The sequence below is a fragment of the Xenopus tropicalis genome, chromosome 1 (assembly GCF_000004195.4).
Source record: "Xenopus tropicalis strain Nigerian chromosome 1, UCB_Xtro_10.0, whole genome shotgun sequence".
NCBI lineage: Eukaryota > Metazoa > Chordata > Amphibia > Anura > Pipidae > Xenopus > Xenopus tropicalis.
This window is the reverse complement of record NC_030677.2, coordinates 160,172,668-160,196,159: the sequence shown is the minus strand read 5'-3', so window position 1 is coordinate 160,196,159 and position 23,492 is coordinate 160,172,668. Positions and strand designations below refer to the sequence as shown.

At 40.3% G+C, this 23,492-nt stretch overlaps 1 protein-coding gene across 3 annotated transcripts in view; it reads right to left on the bottom strand.

Annotated features, from left to right (window-relative positions):
* The window catches only part of scarb1 (scavenger receptor class B member 1), a 58,386-nt gene that overhangs the window by 17,653 nt on the left and 17,241 nt on the right, over window positions 1-23,492 (bottom strand). For all 3 annotated transcript variants that reach the window (XM_002935287.5, XM_004910540.4, XM_004910542.4), the window contains exons 2-8: window positions 18,269-18,429; window positions 16,761-16,902; window positions 13,923-14,126; window positions 13,699-13,794; window positions 12,056-12,171; window positions 7,522-7,688; window positions 5,199-5,317 (exon numbers count right to left, since the gene is read on the bottom strand). In XM_002935287.5, coding sequence (XP_002935333.1) covers window positions 5,199-5,317; window positions 7,522-7,688; window positions 12,056-12,171; window positions 13,699-13,794; window positions 13,923-14,126; window positions 16,761-16,902; window positions 18,269-18,429 — 1,005 coding nt within the window. The remainder of the gene's footprint in view (window positions 1-5,198; window positions 5,318-7,521; window positions 7,689-12,055; window positions 12,172-13,698; window positions 13,795-13,922; window positions 14,127-16,760; window positions 16,903-18,268; window positions 18,430-23,492) is intronic.

Sequence of the window (23,492 nt, the reverse complement as noted above, 5' to 3'; positions counted from 1 at the left end):
TTGCTGATAAAATCTTTGCTCCAGTGTAGCCTCTCCTGTCAGTCACTTATTATCAGTCCCAACTAGTGATGAGCAAATCTACCCTGATATGACTTGCTGAAAAATTTGTGAACCAGCAAAAACACGTTTAAGTCAGTGGACTTTTGCAGTTTTTTTTTTTTTTTAAATAGAAAATTTCACTGATGGCAATGGGTGTCTTTTTTCCCCACACAAAAAGTCAATGGTTTTTTTTTTTTTTTCTGCAGTAAAAATGTTTGCCAGGTGAAAAATTTGCTCATCGCTAGTCCCAACCCTTCCACCATTTTTACGCTTCGGAAATCCAACTGGAATGTATACCTGTAGGGCTGCTGCTTTCTGCTATGTTTTACAAGCTTTTAGCAAGACAAGGGGGGGGGGAATAGTGTTTGGCATTACTGCCGGAGTAGCAGTCCTTGGGCACGAGTTATTCTCTGTGTAACTTAACTAGCCAGATGATACACTGCCCATGTAAATGTTGACAGCACTATTCTCAGTGCCATGACAAGTGCCTGGAAAAATAAACTAAAGATTTTCCTCACTGAGCCCTGGTGCACATGCTGTTATATACAGAAGCTCTGGAAACATTTATGAAGAGGGTCACAGCATAGCAGCTATACCTTTCTATTAATTTGCTTTGGTCAGTTGCCTTACAAGAAAATGTCAGACTTGACACTCCCATCCTGACTTTTACCTACATTTGTCTGAGGGATTACATTATTTAGTCCTATTTCATGTGACATTTGACTCACGCAAAACACATGGTTTTGCTGCAAGGTCCATCTGTGCAATAACTTCAAAATCAGTGTGCGGGGCATTTATAAAACATTTAAAAGTTAGAATTTCCAAAAAACTAAAAGGATATATTATATTAAAATGTAAATGATTGAAGTTCTAAGGTCTCTGTAAACATATGCTTATCCTTCCATAAGAGAGAATCTATTGAAAAAAAATCAGATATCTGCTGTGCAGTCATTAATTTTTATTGCTGTAATGTTCCTAGGACAAGAGAGGCAGCATGTCTCATCATGATCTATCTCCAGGCAGAAATCATTTGAATGCCTTGGTCTCTTAACTACCAATGCTTTTTTTTTTCTCTCCTACCCATGGGTTCAATTTTCAAGAGTGCATACAAGAAGTATTAAAGCTAGAAATACACAGGCCTCTGACTCCAAACTGAGTTGTCATCTAATAGGCCTGTGTTATGTCTTGTCCTAGATTGGGCAGGTTTAAAAATCCCATTAGGAAAAAGCTTCGCTGGCTCATTGATGCTGAAAAACAAATCAGACAAAGTATGACCAGCTTACAGCTTATTGGGGGGTTTCATTACATGGCCTTCCTAGAACATTATTCCTTGAAAGAAACTGCTTCACATCAGTGTGAATGAAAAAGGCTGTTCTGGTTCCAGTATTTCTATTGGTGGAGAATGTAGTTTTCATCACCACAGTTCTTCCTAAGAAGACCATAATGATTAAAAGCACAAATAAGCCACAAGCATATGAATACTACTTGCAGCATTTATCCTTTTTTGGTTAAAGCAGCCACCCATCGCTCCTTTAACTGCGCCGTATAAATGACATAAGTTCATATCATGCTTTATGTTGGTGTTTTACAGCCTAGAATTGCAGAATGTGTGAAATTATCATTGTTCAGAACTGGAAAGTCTAGGAACAGAGTGTACCTAACTGTCTCCTGAAATGCTTGGGTAGCCCCCAAAATATATGGCTGCCTGTCACCATGCCCTTAATGTATTTTCTTAATTGTTCCTACCGCCAATGGTAAGTGCTAGATACAGCATGGTATACCCCAAAGTACAGGCTGTAAGTAAGTAAGCTCAAGCTGCCCACACGTGGACATTTACAGTCTGCCCAAATGTTGGATATTTCTGCTATACATGTGACCACCTGAAATGCACTGACAGAGCCGATTGTTACACAAAGCTGATAAACTGGACTTTAAAGCTGCAAACGTCTGTTCTTCTGTATTAAGGTGGCAAAATACCCCATGCACCACCCCAAGTAATATTTTCTGTATACTGCAACAGAGCAGTGCCAGAGGGAAAGATTTGTGTTGTAGACAAAAAAAGAAGTTTAAAGTAAAATGGCTTCTTCATTAAGCATCTCCCAGAAATGCTACCAACCCCATTCTTGTCAGCAGCAACAGACCCACATTTTTCAATACAAATAAAGGGGTACAATTCTATTTTTAGCACTTGTGTGCAATGGAATGCATCTAAAGTCCCCAGTTTGTATAACAAAGTCCATATTTAGTGCAAACTTTCCTTTAAATCCATGAAGTCGTGGGAAGAAATGGAATGGCAGTTATACATTTTGTTACATTGTTAACCATCAATGGCATTATTGTACAGTGCTTGGGTGTCTTGTGCCAACTGAAGCTCTGTAAATGAACATATCCGTTTTGCAAAGAAGGAGGATCCATGCATCTCTTCCACTCCGTAAATTAGGTTTTAACCACTGGTAGCTACAGTATTAACATAATAAATATAACTGCATAACAAAGCCACCTAAGTTAAGGGGAGTCAGGAGAGTGTCTTCGCAGCTAGCTCCACCGAGAGGCCATGTACAAGCTGCTGCTGAGGCAGATGGGGGCATTAGAGTAGGCTGGCCCACATGTCATCACCTTTGCCATACAACAGATGCTAATCCTGTGTACCACTGGTTATAGCTACCAAAAGGTTTAGAATTAAATCTATTTTGATTGCGGAACAAACCATGAAGTTAGCTTGAAAAAGTGTAGCCCACTCCATCTGTGGGCAAGTCTAGTAACTTGCTTACAAGGGTAAAAAAGCCAAGGGGATTGTCAATCTGAGTTATCATCACTTATTTGAATGGATACCGAATACTCCACTCCAATCAGCAAGGTCACCAACACTGACAAATGTTTAAAAAACACAGCCTCATCATATACAGTGGATATAAAAAGCCTACACATCCCTGCAAAATGGCAGGTTTTTGTTTAATAAAAAAAAAAAAAACAAAGATAAATCCTGTCAGAATTATTTCGCCTTTAGGGCTCTGGCACACGGGAGATTACTCGCCCGTGACAAATCTCCCTGTTCGCGGGCGACTAATCTCCCCGAATTGCCATCCCACCAGCAAAAATGTAAGTCGCCGGTGGGATGGCACACGCGATTTCAGCAAATCGGCGAAGTTGCCTCGCGAGGAAATCGCCTGCGCAGCGTGTGCCATCCCACCGGCGACTTACAGTTTCGCCGGTGGGATGGTAGTTCGGGGAGATTAGTCGCAGGCGACTAATCTCCCCGTGTGCCAGAGCCCTTATTGAATAATTGTAATCTATACAAAGAAGTTGAAACAAATCACCATGTCTGACCAGTTCCTTAAAGGGGAGTGGTGTCTTAAGTCAGTCTGACACAAAACAACAGTTTCAAAGTTTAAGATCATAATTAGTGTAATAAAACTAAAGGACCAATATAAACAGAAGGGAACATTTGGCACGGAGCTTAATCTTATCACTACATGCTAATGGATTTACAAGTTAATTGGTTCTTATCTAATCAGTTAACTTTGCTGTAGTTATGTAAAATCCTTGTACTATGGAATAAGGGACCACGCAACTGTAGTGCAAGAGGAGCACTTATTAACACTCTGCTTGGTAAAGTATTTTGCCTTATTAGTGTCATGTGGCCCTTTCCCCAGAGATCAAAATGCTGAAGCGGATTGTTCCAAATTATCCCTGATGTGTACAGTGACCCCTATGACCACAACGCTGGCTAAATTCTTGATCATTAGGCCAGCACTCTTTCCCTGCAGTTTAAAAAATTACTACTACTTTAAATGTCTTGCAAGTACTCACAAAACAGAATGTTCCAGTGGCTAGCCAATTCCATGCCTATCTGGTAATGGCACACAAAGATCTGTTGCCCATAGGAAATGAGCTACAACTTTTGAGATTTTCCACCTGCAGTTAGGGAAGCTTTCCAGCAGGTAACAAATCTTCTTGGGTGCCATTACTCTAATAGGTGTCCCAGTCAGTTTAGGTAGGCAAAAGTATCAGGTTTCTATATCAACATGTCGTTTAAATAAATTACACACACAAATATGACATACATCTCATATATACTAGTAAAATTTAAGCAACAATTACAGCAACCTATCCAGCAAAAGCCTTAGAGAGAGTGGATGAACCGCGTTCACCCCAGACCTGATTTGCAAAATAAGTGAAATTTATTTGTAGATATTACAGCTTAGACTCACAGGTTTCATGGTGTAGGCCTATGCTTACTCAAAGCCTTAACCACTTCTTCCCTACTGAAAAGATGGTTTTACAACATGACATTTTTTCAAGAGTTTTTTTTTTTTAATCTTTCCGAAATACAGAGTGAAATTTAGAGTGTGGACTTGGCCTGTTTTGCTTCTTCGTTCTGTAACATAACACATGATATCATGATTCCAAAATCAAATTCTGCCTTGTGTGGTGAGCCCCCTGGGGTAGAGACATTATAGATTCCAAATCTCCATCACAGAGCAAGGATTTTATATTGTATTAATGCTCCTTCTCTATCCCATCCCACCAGGAATATCAGACAAGGAAGTATTAATGCTCAAGGAGGAGAATTAAGTCATTACATACACATGGTTTGGTAAAACCACATGAAGTTAAATTAAATTAATCACTGCTGTGCATCGCCTTCTTTTGAATCAAAATAATCATGGGAAAACACGCATGAATGTAAACCCAAACAGATACAAATATGTATTGGTATCATTGTTACCCAAAGTACTGCCTTGTACAAATCCTTCCTACGACATTTCTACTGCGACTGGCTCTCCATTGAAAAGTGGATAAAATGGTTCATTTAGAACGTCGAAAGAGGCTCTGCAGCCATCCCACAGAATTTGCTGCTCCTGCTAAAGAGGGCCAATTGTGCCACTCGGTTCTTGGAGAAGGTTTCCAGATGTCCTGAACAACCCCATTCAGTAGGCCAGGAATCCCCTCTCCAACAGGGACAGCAGCTCACAAAGCAGATACACATGCACAAAATAAATGTTACTATTGTTTACAACAAAACTGGCAATACAAGCTGCTTAAAAGTGTGTACACTTTACTATGCCCAAGCTACATGCAAATTAGAGATACACATGAAAAATAAAGATTTCCTAAATTCATGTGAAAGTACATAAGCTGATTTTTAATGAACTTACTGGATGCATGTCTAGGAAAAGGGAATGCAGCTCTTCAGTTGGATGCAACCCCTCTACAGACTCTAAAAAGCCTGGATCGGCATTGTAGAAATGAGGGAATGAGAGAAACAATGGGGCATCTGGAGAATAGAAGGAAGAAGCCATAATTAGTGCTGTATGCAGGCAAAGAGAGAAGTACCAGTTTATTAAGACCCCATTCCCCCTCCCACTGCACAAATACACACACACATGAAAGGTTTGGAGTAGATGTGGGACATAGCACAGTATTTTTTAAAATTGTAACTGCAGACGGTTCATTGGTTGCCCTGTATTTTACATCAGTGTCAAGAGAAGGATCCCAGGTAATTAATATGGGCACCAACTTAGAGAACTAAAGCTTAGTAAAGACATACGCTAGAAATGTTGTACATCATGTTTTGGGCTTCTGTACCAGCCCAAGGCAACTCCAGCCCTTTAGCAGGGAAGGTCTCTGCCTCCATAGATGCCCCAGTAGCCCATCTACTTTTCTGCAGATTCCCTGTACATGCTCTGTGCTGCTGTCAGTTACTGAGCTTAGGGACCGTCTCACAATATACTGTATATATAGGATATAAATGTCACAATATAAGACCGATTAGTAATTAGCACAGATGATTACTGCATGGCAGCTCTGAAACCAGTGCAATTAGCACCAGACTTTAATTGTCAGCCCGATAATATCAGCTTATATGACAGACAAACATCATTTTCTCTGCTTAATTTTCAACGACCCCTAAGTTTAGCTTCTCAACAGCTGCTCAGAGCACACTGAGCATGTGAGTGTCGAAGACATTTCTAACAGAAGTGTCCAGTATGGTCACCCGAGACAACTTTAAAGGACTGGATTATTACTACTATAAAGATGCTGAACCTTTAGTCTGGTTCAATAATATTGAATTCATTATATAAAATATGGCATGTCTAGCCATATTCATTTTTAGGCTTTACTTCTCCTTTAACTAATAACACGTTTATCTACCTGCAAGCCTACATTAAATGACTAAAATGTTCTTTATCTCAGAACATACTGCTTCCTTAAAGCTGCTGCAAAACTAATTATTCTCAACGCAACCATTTACAATCATGGGTTTAATTCTGTATTCGTAACAAACCCATAATCACAATAAAATGTAACTGGTTGCTAAGGGTTAATGCAGTCATGCAAATTGATGAATAAAAATAAATATGGCCTTGAGTAGTAAACATCAGTTGATAGACCTTTGCCTTCCAGTGAATGGGTTTACAAATTTCAGCCAATCTCAAGTAAGCCAGTTTAAAGTATACGTGTCAAGTTTTTTTATGTTTTCATTAAGTTCAGAGTTGCCAGTGATTTGCTACAGCAAAGACTCTAAATGGAGCTACAGTATTCAAAGGCAGCAATCCCTGGTGAGGTGTGCTCCTTGCAACCAATGAAAGGGAACCTCTGAAGACTACCAAAAAATCCCTGCTTTGTACTGCAAAAACTCCCTCAGTAGAATGTAGTGTATTTCTTTATGCAACACTTAAGAGTCAATGTTTACGTCTCTTTTTTTCTCAAATGTGCTTTCAGGGCAAAAAGATTTGAATGGCAGTGGACAACCAGTTGTAGCTGCTAGTGTCAAACCTCAGTTATTTCGGCTACTTTAGCTCTATTTAGAATGTCTCTTCTACGAGATCACTACTAACTGCGAAGAAAACATAAAAAAAAGAAAGTCTTCTTTTTAAGCTGGCAGGATATATGGAAACAAGCTTTAAATGAAGAGTTCCGTCGATTAAACAAAGGTATAATTTTGCACCAGTTCAGTAACTGCACGTCTCTAAGCTTTCCACAGCCACTATCATTTGTTATGAAGGTGGAGACTTTTGCCTGAGATTTATAAACTCTCTTAATGAGTTAGAATGGTTCATATTAGAAGCCTAGGAAAGGTTCCACAAACATTTCACTAAAGTTTCCACAATGGAACATCTTGTATTTGTGCCATCATTGATTCAGGGATTCAAAGACCAACCCTTCAACTGGTTACTTCAACTTCAAAACTAATAAAAAGGCACAGCTACCAAGCTGACGTATCAAGTAAATGTCCAAGTCTTTCCATGGGCAGGCTACCAGCACAAGCAGCCCTTTCATGTATGTTCTGAAGGCAGCTGACACAGTTTACAGGGAGAACATCCCTAAGAGATTAAACTGTTTTACAAAAAGAAAGTTTAGGTGCTGGCACTTTATTTTTTTTATATATAGAAACTCTTAACACGGTAGGAAGATTAAATGCCACAAGTTGCTTCAAACATTAAACTATACCAAAACTAAAATAAATCATATACGCACTGAAACGACACGCGCTGACATTCTGGACTCCAGAAGCCACACAGGGGCAGAATCCCTCATTGGGTGGGTAGTCGGATCCATTGGCAAATAGGTAATTGGGGGCAGTGTAGCGAAATGTAGGTATACCTCTGAATTTTTCTTCCTTTTCATATACCAGTTTCATTGACCTACAATACATAAAACATAGAGAGCTTCCAATGTCATGCTCAATTTTCCAAGTGTATATCAAGCTGTATAAGAAATATTAAAACAGAGCACCTGAAATATGAAAGATAATAGACACCCAAAGGATTCCCTTTTTTACTATGAAGCTAGTGAATTATACACTTTAAGTGGGTGATTTATCAATGGTCGAGTTTTTATTGCGCTTAAAAAATATTTGAATTCCAGTTATGGTTCGAAAACTCAAATGTCTGGTATTTATTAAGTGCAAAACCCCCGAAAACATGAATGCAAAAATTTGCCATGTAAAAGCTTGCGAGTTTCTGGAAGTTTCAATGGAAGTTGTCGTAGGCATAGTTAACCCAAATTTTTTCGAGTTTTTAGAGCTTGTAAACTCAAAAAAAAAAAAAAATTATTCAAAACTAGTTTTTTTTTCATATTAATAAATAAGCGACCATTAGATATGCAAGTTTTTTCAATTCAGAAAAACAAACTTGAATTCACAAACTCAAAAACTGATAAATAAGCCCTTTTATCTAGCAAAATTCACTTATATTAGAAACTAGCAAAATAATTACTCTGCATTATCTTACTGGAACGGCCTGCTACAATCAAACATGTTACACATAGCCTTGAACAAATAAGTTCTAAACTGGAAGCTGGTGATATCATTCGGAAAGCTACAGAACCACTGTCCTTGAAAGGGACACATCAATGTTACATTGTACATCATCTGGTGTGAAGATGGGAAAGCTCGAGGCCACAGATAGTCAGGGCTGCTGTTGAGAATTATTGCCTGCCCCTGACAAAAGAGGTGTCCTTGATTAAGAACCCTATGTTTATGGCAGTGAAGAAAAGGAAAAGGGAATCAAAACAGGTGTCTGTCAGTCTATTCAATGTCACAAATTTATTGTGTAAACTAATGATGTCTTAAACTGACCTTTAGTGGGGTTTCCACCATGTACTCCAGTTTTGTTCCATACTCAAAATCTATACAGGTGACTTCTGATAAAACTGACCCCTACGGTGTGAAAATGTGATTGGGACCTGCACTGGGGCAGGGAGTAACGTGAATGATGCATAGTCTCTGTAAAAGCACTGCGCAAAAGGTATGGTGCTATATACAAGTTAATAAGAGAATACTACTACTAATATTTCATCATAATTTCAACATATATCTTTTGGGCGAAAAGCAAACTGATTGAATTTGCCACTTTTCTAAACTAAACTAGAACCCTAAAAGGTGGCCATACACAGGGCCGCCATCAGAAATCACGGGACCCCTCACAACAGAATTTTCTGGGTCCCCCTCCACCCACGCCCCGCTCCCCAAAGGCCCCTCCCATCAGTACAGAGGACACACAGACATTGGTAGCCAGGGCCCCCCTAAAACATTGGTAGCCAGGGCTCCCCTAAAACATTGGTAGCCAGGGTTACGTTTTGCATTGGTGCCAGGCAGAGACCCCCTAAAACATAGCTAGCCAGCCCAGGGCCCCATAAAACATTGCTGGTCCTCCCCCAGTGTCCTCACACTATCGCCCGCTCCCCACTGCAGCATCCTCCAGCTACCCCCTAGCATCGTCCAGCTCCCTCCCAGCACCCTCTCTAGCATCCCCCAGCTCCACCCTAGCATCCTCCCCAACATCCTCCAGCTCCCCCCTAGCATCCTCCACCTTCTCTGCAGCGTCCTCCCAAACATCCTCCAGCCCCCCCTACCATCCTCCAGCTTCCCCCAGCGTCCTCCCAAACATCCTCCAGCCCCCCCTACCATCCTCCCCAACATGCTCCAGCTTCCCCCAGTGTCCTTCCCAACATCCTCCAGCCCCCCCTACCATCCTCCAGCTTCCCCCAGTGTCCTCCCCAGCATGCTCCAGCTTCCCCCAGTGTCCTCCCCAACATCCTCCAGCCCCCCCTACCATCCTCCAGCTTCCCCCAGTGTCCTCCCCAGCATGCTCCAGCTTCCCCCAGTGTCCTCCCCAACATCCTCCAGCCCCCCCTACCATCCTCCAGCTTCCCCCAGTGTCCTCCCCAACATGCTCCAGCTTCCCCCAGTGTCCTCTCCAACATCCTCCAGCCCCCCCTACCATCCTCCAGCTTCCCCCAGTGTCCTCCCCAGCATGCTCCAGCTTCCCCAACATCCTCCAGCCCCCCCTACCATCCTCCAGCTTCCCCCAGTGTCCTCCCCAACATGCTCCAGCTTCCCCCAGTGTCCTCCCCAACATGCTCCAGCTTCCCCCAGTGTCCTCCCCAACATCCTCCAGCCCCCCCTACCATCCTCCAGCTTCCCCCAGTGTCCTCCCCAGCATGCTCCAGCTTCCCCCAGTGTCCTCCCCAACATCCTCCAGCCCCCCCTACCATCCTCCAGCTTCCCCCAGTGTCCTCCCCAACATGCTCCAGCTTCCCCCAGTGTCCTCCCCAACATCCTCCAGCCCCCCCTACCATCCTCCAGCTTCCCCCAGTGTCCTCCCCAGCATGCTCCAGCTTCCCCCAGTGTCCTCCCCAACATCCTCCAGCCCCCCCTACCATCCTCCAGCTTCCCCCAGTGTCCTCCCCAACATGCTCCAGCTTCCCCCAGTGTCCTCCCGAACATCCTCCAGCCCCCCCTACCATCCTCCAGCTTCCCCCAGTGTCCTTCCCAGCATGCTCCAGCTTCCCCCAGTGTCCTCCCCAACATCCTCCAGCCCCCCCTACCATCCTCCAGCTTCCCCCAGCGTCCTCCCCTACCATCCTCCAGCCCCCCCTAGCGTCCTCCCCAACATCCTCCAGCCCCCCCTACCATCCTCCAGCTTCCCCAAGCGTCCTCCTCAACATCCTCTAGCTCCCTCCCAGCGTCCTCCAGCCCCCCCCCCTACTGTCCTCCAGCTTCCCCCTGCTTCCTGTGGCTCCCCCTAGCACCCGCCTGCTACGTCCGCTTCCTCTGGCTACATCCTCTTCTTATGCCCACTGGCTAGCCGCTGCATCGTTTTTAAAAGGTTGCGCCCCGTGCGTACTGACGTCCACGTACGCACGGGGCGCAACCAATCAAATTTCCCGCTGACCACCAATGACACAAGGGCCCATAATTCTTTAAAGGGGGCTGTGCTTAAAAACTGTATCACGGCCGGGCCCCCTTTAAAGCAACAATCGTCTGGGCCCGGGACAACAGTGCCCCCTGTGCCCCCCTGATGGCAGCCCTGGCCATACATGTTACAATTACAATCTTTCCTGTGACCATTGGTTGCAGGAAAGATTGTTCTCTCTCTCCACTAACGTTCAGAGCTGAATCGTAAGATATGGAGGTAGAAACAATAGGAATTCTACCCCTATTCAGCCCAGAATACTTGCCTTTGCTCGGGCGCCTTCAATGGAGCCTGATCAAAATTTTCTCTTGAAGAGGCGACAGATATCTAAGGCTTTGTGAGATCAGTCGCCTTGACAATCCACTATAAATGCACCGAATATTGTACAAAACCTTGTTTCTTATGATAATATCACTGCATTTTTAACTCACTGTAAATTGCAGTCCATTAGAGGCAAGAGGGATCATGTAATAAAAGTCACAAAGTTTGCATAAGGTTTCATAAACCATAGAAAATGATCCGCAGGCAACATTCACTAGAGACCTGGTTCAAACATTGTATCTTTTTTTACATACAGCTCATAGGACAGGATATCAATATGCTAAAATGGCCTTCTTTTCTATACAAAGTCATTTTATGATATTCTGTTTTCCTATTAAAGGACATGTAAAGCCTACTTTTTCCAACAATTTATATCAGTTGGGTACGTCTCCCCCACTCAAACGGCATCATTTGTACTGCATATATCCCCTCCATTTTCCTAAAACAAATAGGAGCTTTCACCTAGTGGCCATTTTCCCTCTCACGCATCATCAGTTACATTTAAATCTGCAAACAGCATACACGCACACAGACCCTTACTCAGCATAAATTTCATCAAGATTGCAGGCTCACACAGGCAGAACCGTCTTTGAAAAAAAGTTCTTTGCCTGAGAACTGTAAAGATTAAACTGAGCTCAGGAGAAGAGGTTAGGAGAAACAAAGAGGAGCAGACAGCTAGAGCAGAGTTTCTATGGGAACCAGAAATGCCATCTCTTTATTGGCTGCAAGAATGGAAGGTGTGTTTAGTAATTTGAGCTGAGAAGAATTGAGCATGCCCAGGAGCCAACAGTCAAAGTAAATCCCTGAGGGAGGGGGCCAGTGGGTTAGAGGAGGAGAAGGAAATCTAAGTGATAAAGAGGATGTTGCAGCCTTACTATTAACCTCTGAACAACCAAAGTGGCAGTTATTGAAAGATTTCAAAGGGGCTGTTCACTGATAATTGTGTGTGGGGTATACATGCCCTTTAAAATGTATATTTGGAGATGTCTTACCGGCAAGCATCTGGACTATAAAATTCTAGAGGTTCTGAGGGTTTCCTGAAAGGAGGCCACATTTGACCTGCAGTTCCATTGATCATATTTGTTTGTTCTGAATTCCAAAAGTCAACCTATAAAAAAAAAAAAAAAAAAACAAAAAAAAAAAAAACCAACAACATTGTTAGCCAGATAACATATCATAATCACATTTTGTAAACTTTCTTTGGCCAGACTGTACATTAGATATAACAAAATTCAAATGTACATGCGAGATAACAAGATGTTCTGTTTGCAATACAGCTTTAAAAGCCTTTAGCCAAGGAGAGTGGCTGGACAGAAGAGCAGCGTGTTTAAGGTGCATTGCAATAACTAAGGGACTTTCAGATCACAGTATAATCATTATCAAGGCAATATGTTGTGGAAATTAATCTGCCTGTCATGCTGCTTGATTACATAAACAAAAAAGTGTATTCTGTTAGCAATGCATGAAATCAGGCCTCATCACATTGCAGCGTAACGGATTTTCAATGCTTGTGGCCTTTTCTTCTGAGATGTGCCTTATCTGGAATGTCATGGAGCCTTTGCTGGATCAAATCAATGAAATCACAGGACTCAAAAGTGTATTAATTTTATTATAAAAATTAAAAGTCTTGACCGATCATAACATTTGCTTTCTCAATAAAAATCACTTCTAAAACACTAGTCCTATTTAAACTGGTCTATAAAACGGTATCTAAAGTCCCCACAAAGTGCTCCACACAGTAGCAAATTATTCCGATCCTTTTGCCAGCAAGATGGTGGCAACCCGCAGTACCACCTTATTTACCAATGGCAAATAAGGTGTTTCTGCTTGCAGCTGTACCATCTCTGTAATATACTTAATTCCTATTGGTCCCTGCTAAAGCCAGTACACAATATGGCTGTCTTGCTTTCAAGAGGATCAGATCAATTCATCTTGATGCAGCTGAAAGAACAAGCAATTTTATTACAACACTGGAAAAATGGAGACATCAATATTATATATATATATTGACATTTTTGTTTAAATAAATTCCTTTTTTTTTTTTAATACACGTACCGTGAGTGCTTTCTAAGGGACAATATAGACATTAATATGGGACATAGACATTAATATGGAATAAGAACACAGTACAAAAAGAATGCTGAAACCTATGTACTATTTATAGCTTGTTATGCAGCATCACCTACTGAAGATTTGTAGGTTATGCAAATTTATAAAAAAAATCCTTTCATTCAGTTTTAAAATACAAGTACTATTCCACTCAGAAAAGTCACCCTATATAAATAAAATATATTGTGAAAAGAATGTTTCAGCTGTGTGAATGGCTTTGTGATTAAGTTCATTCCTGCCAGACTGTGGATGCAAAATTCTGTACACTCATGAAAATTAAGCAACTCCTGCACATTCTCTGTGAATGCTTAAAATGCATGCGACCTGCTTGTTTGGCCCCGAGCCACAGGAACTGTCCCCGTTGTGTTACCAGTGTATTTTCAGCAGTTCTATTACCTGTATATTTTTGGTAAACATTTTGTAAAATGAACTAAAATTAAGTAGATTTAAAGTAGGCCTTTCTTTTAACAAAGTAATACATGTGTGAATATCAGCCAAGAAACAAGCCAGTTTATTTTGAAAATACCTTTTTCAGTCCATTCCAGTTGTCTACCATTTGGACTCTGCTAATATCTTCCATCCCAGTGTTGACTGTAAATACTCCAGTATTTGAGTTATTAAACTGCAAAAACATTTAAAAGGAGGGGTCTTTAGGAGGTTTTTCCAATGAAAATAAGTCAGAGTGAAACATGGCTATTGATAATAGAACACACAGCATTGTTACATATCACTTAATCTTATGTTGCTTACATCTGAAAAAAAGCCAAACTTTCCTTTGAAGGGAAGTTTTCCAGGTAGAAACGTGTTTAGGAAATCCAAGAATGGGTCTTCGTAGCCCCACAATATATCCTTCACGGTTTTGTTAATAAAGGCCTCCTCATTGAAAGCGGAAAATGCTCCACTGATAATCCATTTTATTGCTATTCCCAAATCCTGCAACATGACAGATGAGCCCTAAAAAATAACATGAGAAACATCAGAAATTGTGGCATCAGAGCAATACATGCTAAACGAGCAGAATGAAATGCTTAGTGTGAATTGCGAATCAGGGCTGAGGCTCTAAAACACACTGCACATTAAGTTCATGCTTCTGCTGTCAGTCAAACTACTGTTGTATCGACAGCCTTGGCATCTTACTTTTGGCACTTTATCATCACCACTAGCAATTACTATTCTTTGTTAAATCACATGATCTGCGGAAAAAATATTTCCGGGGTGGGGGGGGGGAGTTTACTTGAAATAAATTTAAAGACAATGATCTTTAGAACCATATGGGTGCAATAAGCCAATAAAATCAGTGTTATCAGCAGGAGCAGTAGGGGCAATAAAACATACATGGGATGATGCAACATGGTTTATGCATTAGCATGGGCAAAGTATGACCTAGTCTAGTGCTCAACAACTTTTTACATATACTGAGGTGATGTTCGTCATTTGACATGTTTCAGGGATGGATCATAATTAAATGATGTCTATGGTTCGTGAGCAGACTGAAGGCCGTAAATATGCTCCCTTGGAGGACCACATCTCGCCTGTAAGCTTTCAGCCGGACAGCCCACTAGAACAGCAAATACTAAGGGGCCGATTTACTAATCCACGAATCCGAATGGCAAAAAAATCGGGATTGGAAACGAACATTTTGCGACTTTTTCGTCATCGTCGCGACTTTTTCATAGCCGTTACGACTTGCGCAAATTGTCGCGACTTTTTTATAGCCATTATGACTTTAGCGAATTGTCGCGACTTTTTCGTATTGAGCTCGAAAAATTTGCGACAATTCACGAAAAAGTCGCAAAATACCGATCATTACGAAAAAAACGCATTCGGACGCTTTTCGGACGTTCATGGATTAGTAAATGTGCCCCTAACTGTGGCTTAATCATTATGGGTTTTCTGGACTAAAGCAACTATGCTCATGGTACTACATAAACTCCTGTTTTAAAGAAATATATTACTGAAATGAATGTATTTAATTAAAGGAACAGTAACACCAAAAAACAAAAAAGTGTTTTAATGTAATGAAAATATAATGTGCTGTTTCCTTGCACTGATAAAACTGATCGGTTTGCTTCTGACACACTACTCTAGTTTATATAAACAAAGCTGCTGTGTAGCAGTGGGCCAAATTAAATAGGGCTAAATGACACGGGTTAAAGGGATTCTGCAATGATTTTATGGCACACTTTTTATTTCTAAGTTACACTGTTTACATAGCAAATAATTCACTCTGCCATTTAAAATTTTATTCTTGAACCAACAAATGTATTTTTTTTTTAGCTGTAATATTGGTGTGTAGCCATCTCAGTGCATTGAGCTTTCAGAAGGAGCCAGCGCTAAACATTAGAACTGCTTTCGGGTAACCTATTGTTTCTCCTACTCCCATGTAACTGGAGGAGTCCCAAAGGAGACTTGGAATTCTTACTATTGAGTGCTATTCTGATATCTACTGGGAGCTGCTATCTTGCACAAATATTTCTTGAACAAATACTTCTTATCAATTACAAATAAGTTTAGAACCATTAAATAACACTGTCTTCATCACACAAAAAGTAAAGATTAATGTTATACTAAAGCTTAAATGGGTAAGTGACTAATCACTGTAGTCATTAGGGATGATTAGGTCCTAGCTTGCAATAGTTTCCCTGTCATAGGGCCAAAGAACCATATCATTTCTAGCTTGTCAATGTTAGAAGACTAATTATACTACCCTTTAACAGAACCAGTGAAAATGCAATCACCATAGGGTAGGAATAACTAAAAAATTCCAGTGCATTAAGGCTACTGTAAAACCAGGCATCCGTACTGCCTGTGCAGAAAGCCTGTAACCACCCACAGGGTTTATTAAATCTGCATTGCTGGGGCATTTATGTGACTGGACTATCTATGTATCTGCAGAACAGCCCATACTAGAAGGAAAGACTAAGATTTCATGATGAAGCAATTAAAGGTTAAATTTGAAGCTGGATTGCCAGGACAGTCAAATAATTAAACAACACATAACATGGAGTGGGTCAGCACTTCTTGGAAAGTTTAAGTGTCCAAAAAAAAGTACTGTTTATTCTGCATTGCTTTCCTAAGGGTGTGTGTGTTTTTACATTCTGTCCTGCATATTTGCATTAAAGCGATACTAATACTTTTGTATAGGAAATAACAAAGGAAGCCTTCCGTGCTCCCAAATGCAGTGGGCCCTGTTCTCAGTTTCCTTCTGCAACATGCAGCTCAGCAATAAGTATCTAGCAGAAGATTTTTCTTTACGATAACTGCACTGTGTCTATGTATACTGTAACAGAACAAACCCCTTATTGGCTAAAGTATTTAATATTAAAGTCTTAATGTTAACATCTTATGGGAATCAGAAAGAGGACAGCAATATCCTCCAACTTTATTGAATACCTAAGGAAAAATAAAAAATACACTGATTATAAATAATTAAGTTACCAAACAAAAACTCCAGGGAAATACATTTATTATCCCTCACTCTGTGGAGTGGTACACAGTGTTTAATGGCTTATTTGTTAAAGAATAAAACTGAACTCCTGAGAAACTTCGTGCATTTATTATGAGCACATTTAAAAGGCAAGAACTTACCAAAACCAGAATGTTTGGCACTATAACATGATCCTCCTCTTTGCCGTTAGATTTTTCAGGATCAAAATGGAAGGTGCGAAACTCCACGAATGAAACTGTTCCATTTTCATTGAAGGTGATATTTTGCTTTTTTTTGTACTCCCTGAAAAGTAACACAGATGTTTCTAAGCTACAACTAGCTCCACTATTCCAAAGGAATCTCTACTACAGCAGAGATGAAAGTGATAAATGGGGTATTGTACAAAAATGGGTGCTAATTAGCACTGTTACAGTTATCCACAACCAATCAGATCTTTAACATTTCATTATCTACCTTTTTAGTAGACTAATTACTGACTGGTTGCAACTGCACTGGAGGCATTTTACAGCTATGTCAGCAAATATGGCCCTAAAGCTTAGAGATACAGATACATCATAAAATTGTCTTTGCATGTTATTTATAATTTTGCAATAAAAGTATTTGCCCAATGCTTTTATTTACTATCTGACCCCCATCTTCCTCTATGAGGAGGCTGCCATATTTGTGCAGCTGTAGTCTGTTAGCATTAGTAGCTATGACTGACAGGCTGAGAAGGGACAGTCAGGTTGGCAAATTCAAGTAACAATTACATACAAAAGTAGAACTATTATTGTTTTAGTGTCAGTACAACTTTAAAGGGGGACTCCACCTAAAAATGTTCTCGTTTGCTTAATCAAAATAAAGGGTAATTTTAAGTAATTTTCCCCTATACATTAATTGCATTTTTTTCAGTGGCTGATGAGTTATTTGTAAAAGCAAATGCCACTGAAAGCAGTATCTGCCTGGCTGTTCATATTTACTGAACTGCAGGTTCAAACTCCTGAAAATAGGAAGCAGAAGCCAGGTGTAAATGTACCTCTGCTTCATTGTTTCAAGAGTCAGAACCAGAGAACAGGAAAAGAGAAATAGATGCTGCTTTCAGATTTAATTACATTTATAAATAACTTCAAAAGACTAAACATTTTTAATGAATGAGGGTATTGATATAAAAACATAAGCAATTATAGGAAATATCTGAAGGCCAGTAAGTCTATTTAAGCTGGAGGATCATCCTCAATGCAAGACTGAGCGATTGCTGCATAATATGGAATTTCTGGGGGGAACCAGCAGAGACAAGGCTGCCACAGGGGAGTCTGGCTGCATAACTGAATAACTGAATGTTGCTGCCTGTTATTTTGAAAGTCGTTTTTCTGACTTGTACAATATCACTTACCACAGTCACCAGCATGTTGTAATTTCTCTAAAACTCAGAGCAGCTGTTATGCTGGGATTGAGAAATATGTTGCATATATCCAAATTCTACCACTCTGCCCTTGAGACTGCTCCCAACTTTCTCAACTGATGTTTAACACACTTTGATAACAGAAGGCACCAGAGGATAACAAGACTTGTGTCAGCATTCAAAATTGGTGCCTTATCCTTAAAAACAGATATTTACTCTGTAGAAAATATCTGCCCATATTTGGGCACAAATACTCTCCAACTCTACCTGTACACATATGGTCCGCGTTCTTGTAATTGTGGCTTCTCTCCTAATAGCACTTCCTTATGGTTAACAACTTCAAAAATGTAGATGGACATGTAGAACGGAACAGGTAGGTCTCGCCACATTTCATATGCAAACCCACTGGAAGGATCGATGCGCACATTCTGCAATAGAGTGGGGAAAATTGTCAGCAGAAACAATGACTGGGTACCACGTGTTTTGTTACATAAGGCTACTACCACATGGGGCAGTGGCCATGAAACAGCTGTGTGTCTGCACCCAGATACAATGAGTTGACCTGGATGCAGACACACCAGAGAGCAGAGCAGAGGGGTCGTTTCTCTGTCTAACCAAACTTTAGCTCTAAAAGGGTGTAGGCCAATGGGGCTGTGCACCGATTAGGATCTGACCACACCGAAATAATTTTTCATATCTGGCTGTAAAACAGTATTTCCAGGGGTAGCATGCCTATTTACAGAAGCCCCAATAGGTGATATTACTGAGATTCTAGTCATCTTTAAAACAGGTGTAGCATTAATTTAAAACGTTTGCACTTTGAATAACAACCTAATAGAACAAATTCCTCACATTTTCTGCTGACCAATGGAGCAAGGAGTGGCACTTGAGAGAATAAACTTTAAAGGATGGTTTGGATACGGAGTATAATAAACCAAAGCAGATACATCAATAACTGAAATATTTCCAGCTTTACAGAACATTTACAATCTGGCATATAATTTAAACTAACTTTTTTAAAGGGGTGGACAGAATAGGCAACAGTAATCCCTTTGCCTAAGGGCAGCGGCACACAGGGAGATAAGATTAGTCGCCCACGATAAATCTTCACTATTGCGGGCAACTAGTCTCCCCGACATGCCATCCCACTGGCAAGAATGTTAATCACCAGTGGGATGCTATACACATTGCTTTGGTTGGCTGAAATTGCCTCGCAAGGAAACTTTGGGCAACTCTGGAAAACCAAATTGACGCATATGCCATCCCGCCAGCAATTTACATTCTTGTTGGTGGGATGCAATGTCGGGGAAAATAGTTGCCCGCAATAGTGAAGATTTCTCACAGGCAGCTGCCCTAGTGGTCAAAAATAATACTAAACTTACCACTTCTGTTCATTTGTAGAGGATGGGGGGGGGCTTTAAATGCAAAAGCAGCAGGGAATGCAGGTTAATATAAGATAAAAGAAACATATTCATCAACAATCCAGTTATTTATGGCAGTGATATTTGTTCAGGTTTTTTGCTGCTCAGAAGAGAGGAACAAAGTATTTCCAAATGGGTGTGTAAGATTCCACAAGTTCCAAAATCAGTAACTACAAAAAAAGTATCTAAGGAAAAGAATACATTCTTTTATTTAAAATCAGATTTACAGATTCAATACAGAAAGGAATAGCTGAAAAACTTAAATGGGAAAAAAGGAAATGGAAGTTTAAGATAAGATACTGTAAGAACATGAATTGAATTAATAGGAATTCATACGGTTACCGGTATTTCTCAAGAAACCTCACAACAGTGAAACATTTTACAGTCTTCTGTAAGCCCAAATGTAATTAACAAGTGGCAGCTACACCACCTACCCTGGGGCTGCACAGGGGATTCTCAACTCAAAAAAGGAAACAAAACACCCAGTGGCCTTATGGTGGTGTTGCTATAACAAGCACTCAAGGCAGTCAATGTATATTTGCAGTTTGTGGAAACGATATTTGGGCAAACATTTTCTAGAAAAAACAAAAAAAAAAAAAAAAAAACCATAAAATGAAACTCTCTCTCGCCTATTTCCTTTTTACATAGTCATACAGACTAAAAATATATAAATTTCCGTCTACTTCAGAGCTATAACAAAGAACCCGCTGCAGCACTTTTGTTTGTCAAAAGATGAAAAAAAAAAAAAAGTGTTTATCAAGATCAAAGAACCAGGTGACGTTTGGGGCCTTTTTTTACTCTCTCTTTCAAACCAAGTGCAAGAAAGAGAAGGCTAGAAATATCTCCTGTTTTTGACCTTGATAAACAAGGATGCTAAGTACCAGCAAGTATGGATACATGTCCTGATCCATTTGCATATAAATTGGATGCCCAGCTAGGGCAATTGTAAAGCTTCACCCAAGGAGTTCCAGCGACAAGTCACTCATCGGACCACAATGGACCAATTCTATTTCCCACAAATCCAGGTGTCATATTCCCCATCCACAATTAGAAATTACATTCAGTGCAATGGGGAAATCGCAGCGACTTCCCGCTCAGTGGGTTTTACTTTCAGCGATTCCAGTAGTTTTGAATGACAATGCTTTCTTTGTAAAATCGCTCAAAAAAAGGTCTCCTAGCAATTCGAAACGATAAGCGAGTTGAAGTAGTATGATCAGTTTAGGTACTGGCGATTTATATTCTTCTCTATGTAGAGACAAAACAAACGACTTGTCGCTGGAACTCGCTTTTTTTTTTTTTTTTTTAAAAGATTGTAGCGACTAATCTCCCCATTGGACATTAGCCTAAATGGAAGATGGCACAGGTGTGCCAAGAGGAATAGGAATATCTAGATAGTAAAAATCAAGCCAATAAATCTGGACGAAACAGTTATTGTTCCACTGAGAAATCTGTCAATGAGCAACGCCTTGTGTTGAGATTCACCGATAACCACAAAGTAATGGCCATATTTACACTCAATGTAAAGGAGGAGAGGAAGATTTTACATGGACTGTAACCATTGCACTTATAGACTATCTATTTCCAGCCCTGTATTGTATGCCTTGGGATCTTCTTTACCATTACAGTAAAGAACACAAGAATATAATTTTAAAAAAAGCTGTGTGTCAAGCTACAATGTAGTAAGTAGAATAATTGGAATATTACTTTCTAAGGAAAGACCGATTTCTGGCACTGATCACATAACAGATGTTGCACTAAAATAGCATCCAGATTATCAAAATGAAAAGGTATAATATGGATTGAAAGGTTTTGTTGTGTTATTGTATTTCTATAAACAAGATATACTTCAAGACTAAAGCTGTTGGCTTAATGCAAATTGCAAAACCTTGCTGCAACTGCCAAAGAATTACAGACTCATATGACCAATAAAAAGAAAAAAATAGCTTAAGACATATCAGGTCAAAGACAAAAAGCAGAATAATATCAGCCAGCAAAGCCATTTGCAAGACATCTGCTCATATGACTTGCAAAACATATAAAGTCTGTTGCTTAAACAAAAGGTAAACAATGTGCAGTTAAATATATTTAGCATTTTGTTCCTTTATATAGAGAGATTTGCCTGCTGTTGCAGGACACTGGAAAGAGCTACTTAAGCACATCTACCTCCTACCTTGTATAATTATTACTATATGGATAATAATGGTTTTTTATATAAAGAATATTCAGGGCTTATTTTAGTATTTTAATGTTAAGTACAGATAGGAACTTCTATTTCTTTAGTAAAGCCTAACCTCACAAAGGGGGGTCTCAATATAGTAATGAAATAATTACAGCTGTTTATTTCTAAAGCACCTGAAATGGTTAAAGTACCAAGCTAAAAGGGAAGTTCTGTAGGCGCCTAAGCACACAACCATGTGTTCAACAGAAAAACACGAGTTCAGCAACATTCATATCACGTCGGTAACCTCTACTCTAATATTCCTATGCTCAAAAACAACTGCCTGCCTTGTTTTTAGGTGGGGGGGGGCTTATCTAGGCCATCTTGGCTTCTAATTATGACACACCTGTCATAATAAGAAAGGGCCTGGCGCATTTAAACAAATTAATTAAAAGGAAAAAAAAAAGCCATCATATCAAAGTCCAGTTCAACCATATTGTCTTGTGTACTAACATAAGCAATATCAAAAAACTGCCTCTGCTAAAACACAGGTATCTGTAAATGATCAGCATTGTATATTTTATATATTTTAGCTGTGGCAAGTAGCTGCTACTAGTAGCCCCATGTGTCTAAGGGCAGGGGTACATGGGGAGATTAGTCGCACCGCGTCACTGCAATTTCCTGCAATTGTCCGAAGTCTTCAGAGGAAACTTCAAGTGACTGTGCAACATCGCAGCGATGTGTATGCCTTTGCGGGGAGATTGCGGCATTGCAGGGAAATTAGTTGCCTGCGACTAATCTCCCCCTGTACCCCTGCCTTAAGGCAGAGATCCCCAACCAGTGGCTCGCAAGCAACAGGTTGCTCACCTACCCCTTGAATGTTGCTTCCAAGGCCTCCTAGCTTGGAGGTAAGTTTTTATTGCATATAAAAAAAAAAAAAATCATAGGAGCTACCAAATAAAAGCCCTTATTGACATCCTGGGAACCTCTAGCATGCTTGTGTCTCCAACTCTTTACTTTTGAATGTGGCTCAGGGGGCAAAAATGTTGGGGACCCCCCTCCTGCTCCTATGATTCGTATTCACAACCGCCTGTTCCTGAGGTGGATTATGCCTGCAGTAAAATGCAGGAACGCAGGAACAGACACAACCCATTCTTCACTTTCGTGCTATACGGACACAGGCACATGTAAGTGCCAAATGCAGGTAGAACACAACTTGCTACCTGCATTCAATGCTTACATGCGCCTGTGTGAGTACAGCACAATAGGGAACAATGGACTGCAGGTCTCCTCCATCCCACTGCAGGGGAACACCACCGTAGTGCGAAACACCCAATTGTATGAGCCCTAAAAGCAGCCCCTCTGGCATTTACCAGATTTAACATATTTCCAGTCCAGACCCAATACCTTTAATGCTTCAGCAGAACATGAAAAAGACAAAACCAAAACTGCAAGTGATCATAATTTGGGACAAACTATTAGTTGTGTGACAAATATCCTTAATTAGAGCAGCAGCTTGTTCAGTAAATCGAGTGAGAGTGACCCAAACTTTGTACCTTTATCTTTGTTTGAACTGGTTATTTCTCCATACCCTAACATTATTTGCTCAACATTTCTTCCAAACATTTAAAGTTGAAATTCCATCAAATATTCAACAGACTCACAACAACTATTCAGAGACAAAAAACAGATCTTTAACCCAGTGGTAACAAGAGGGTTTGCAAACCTGTTAAGCCACCCCCGGAACAATCATCTGAAATATTAATAGATATTATTACAGGTATGGGATCCCTTATCTGGAAACCCATTATCCAGAAAGCTCCGAATTACGGAAAGCCTGTCTCCCATAGACTCCATTTTAATCAAATAATTCAGAATTTCCCTTTTCTCTGTAGTAATAAAACAGTACAGT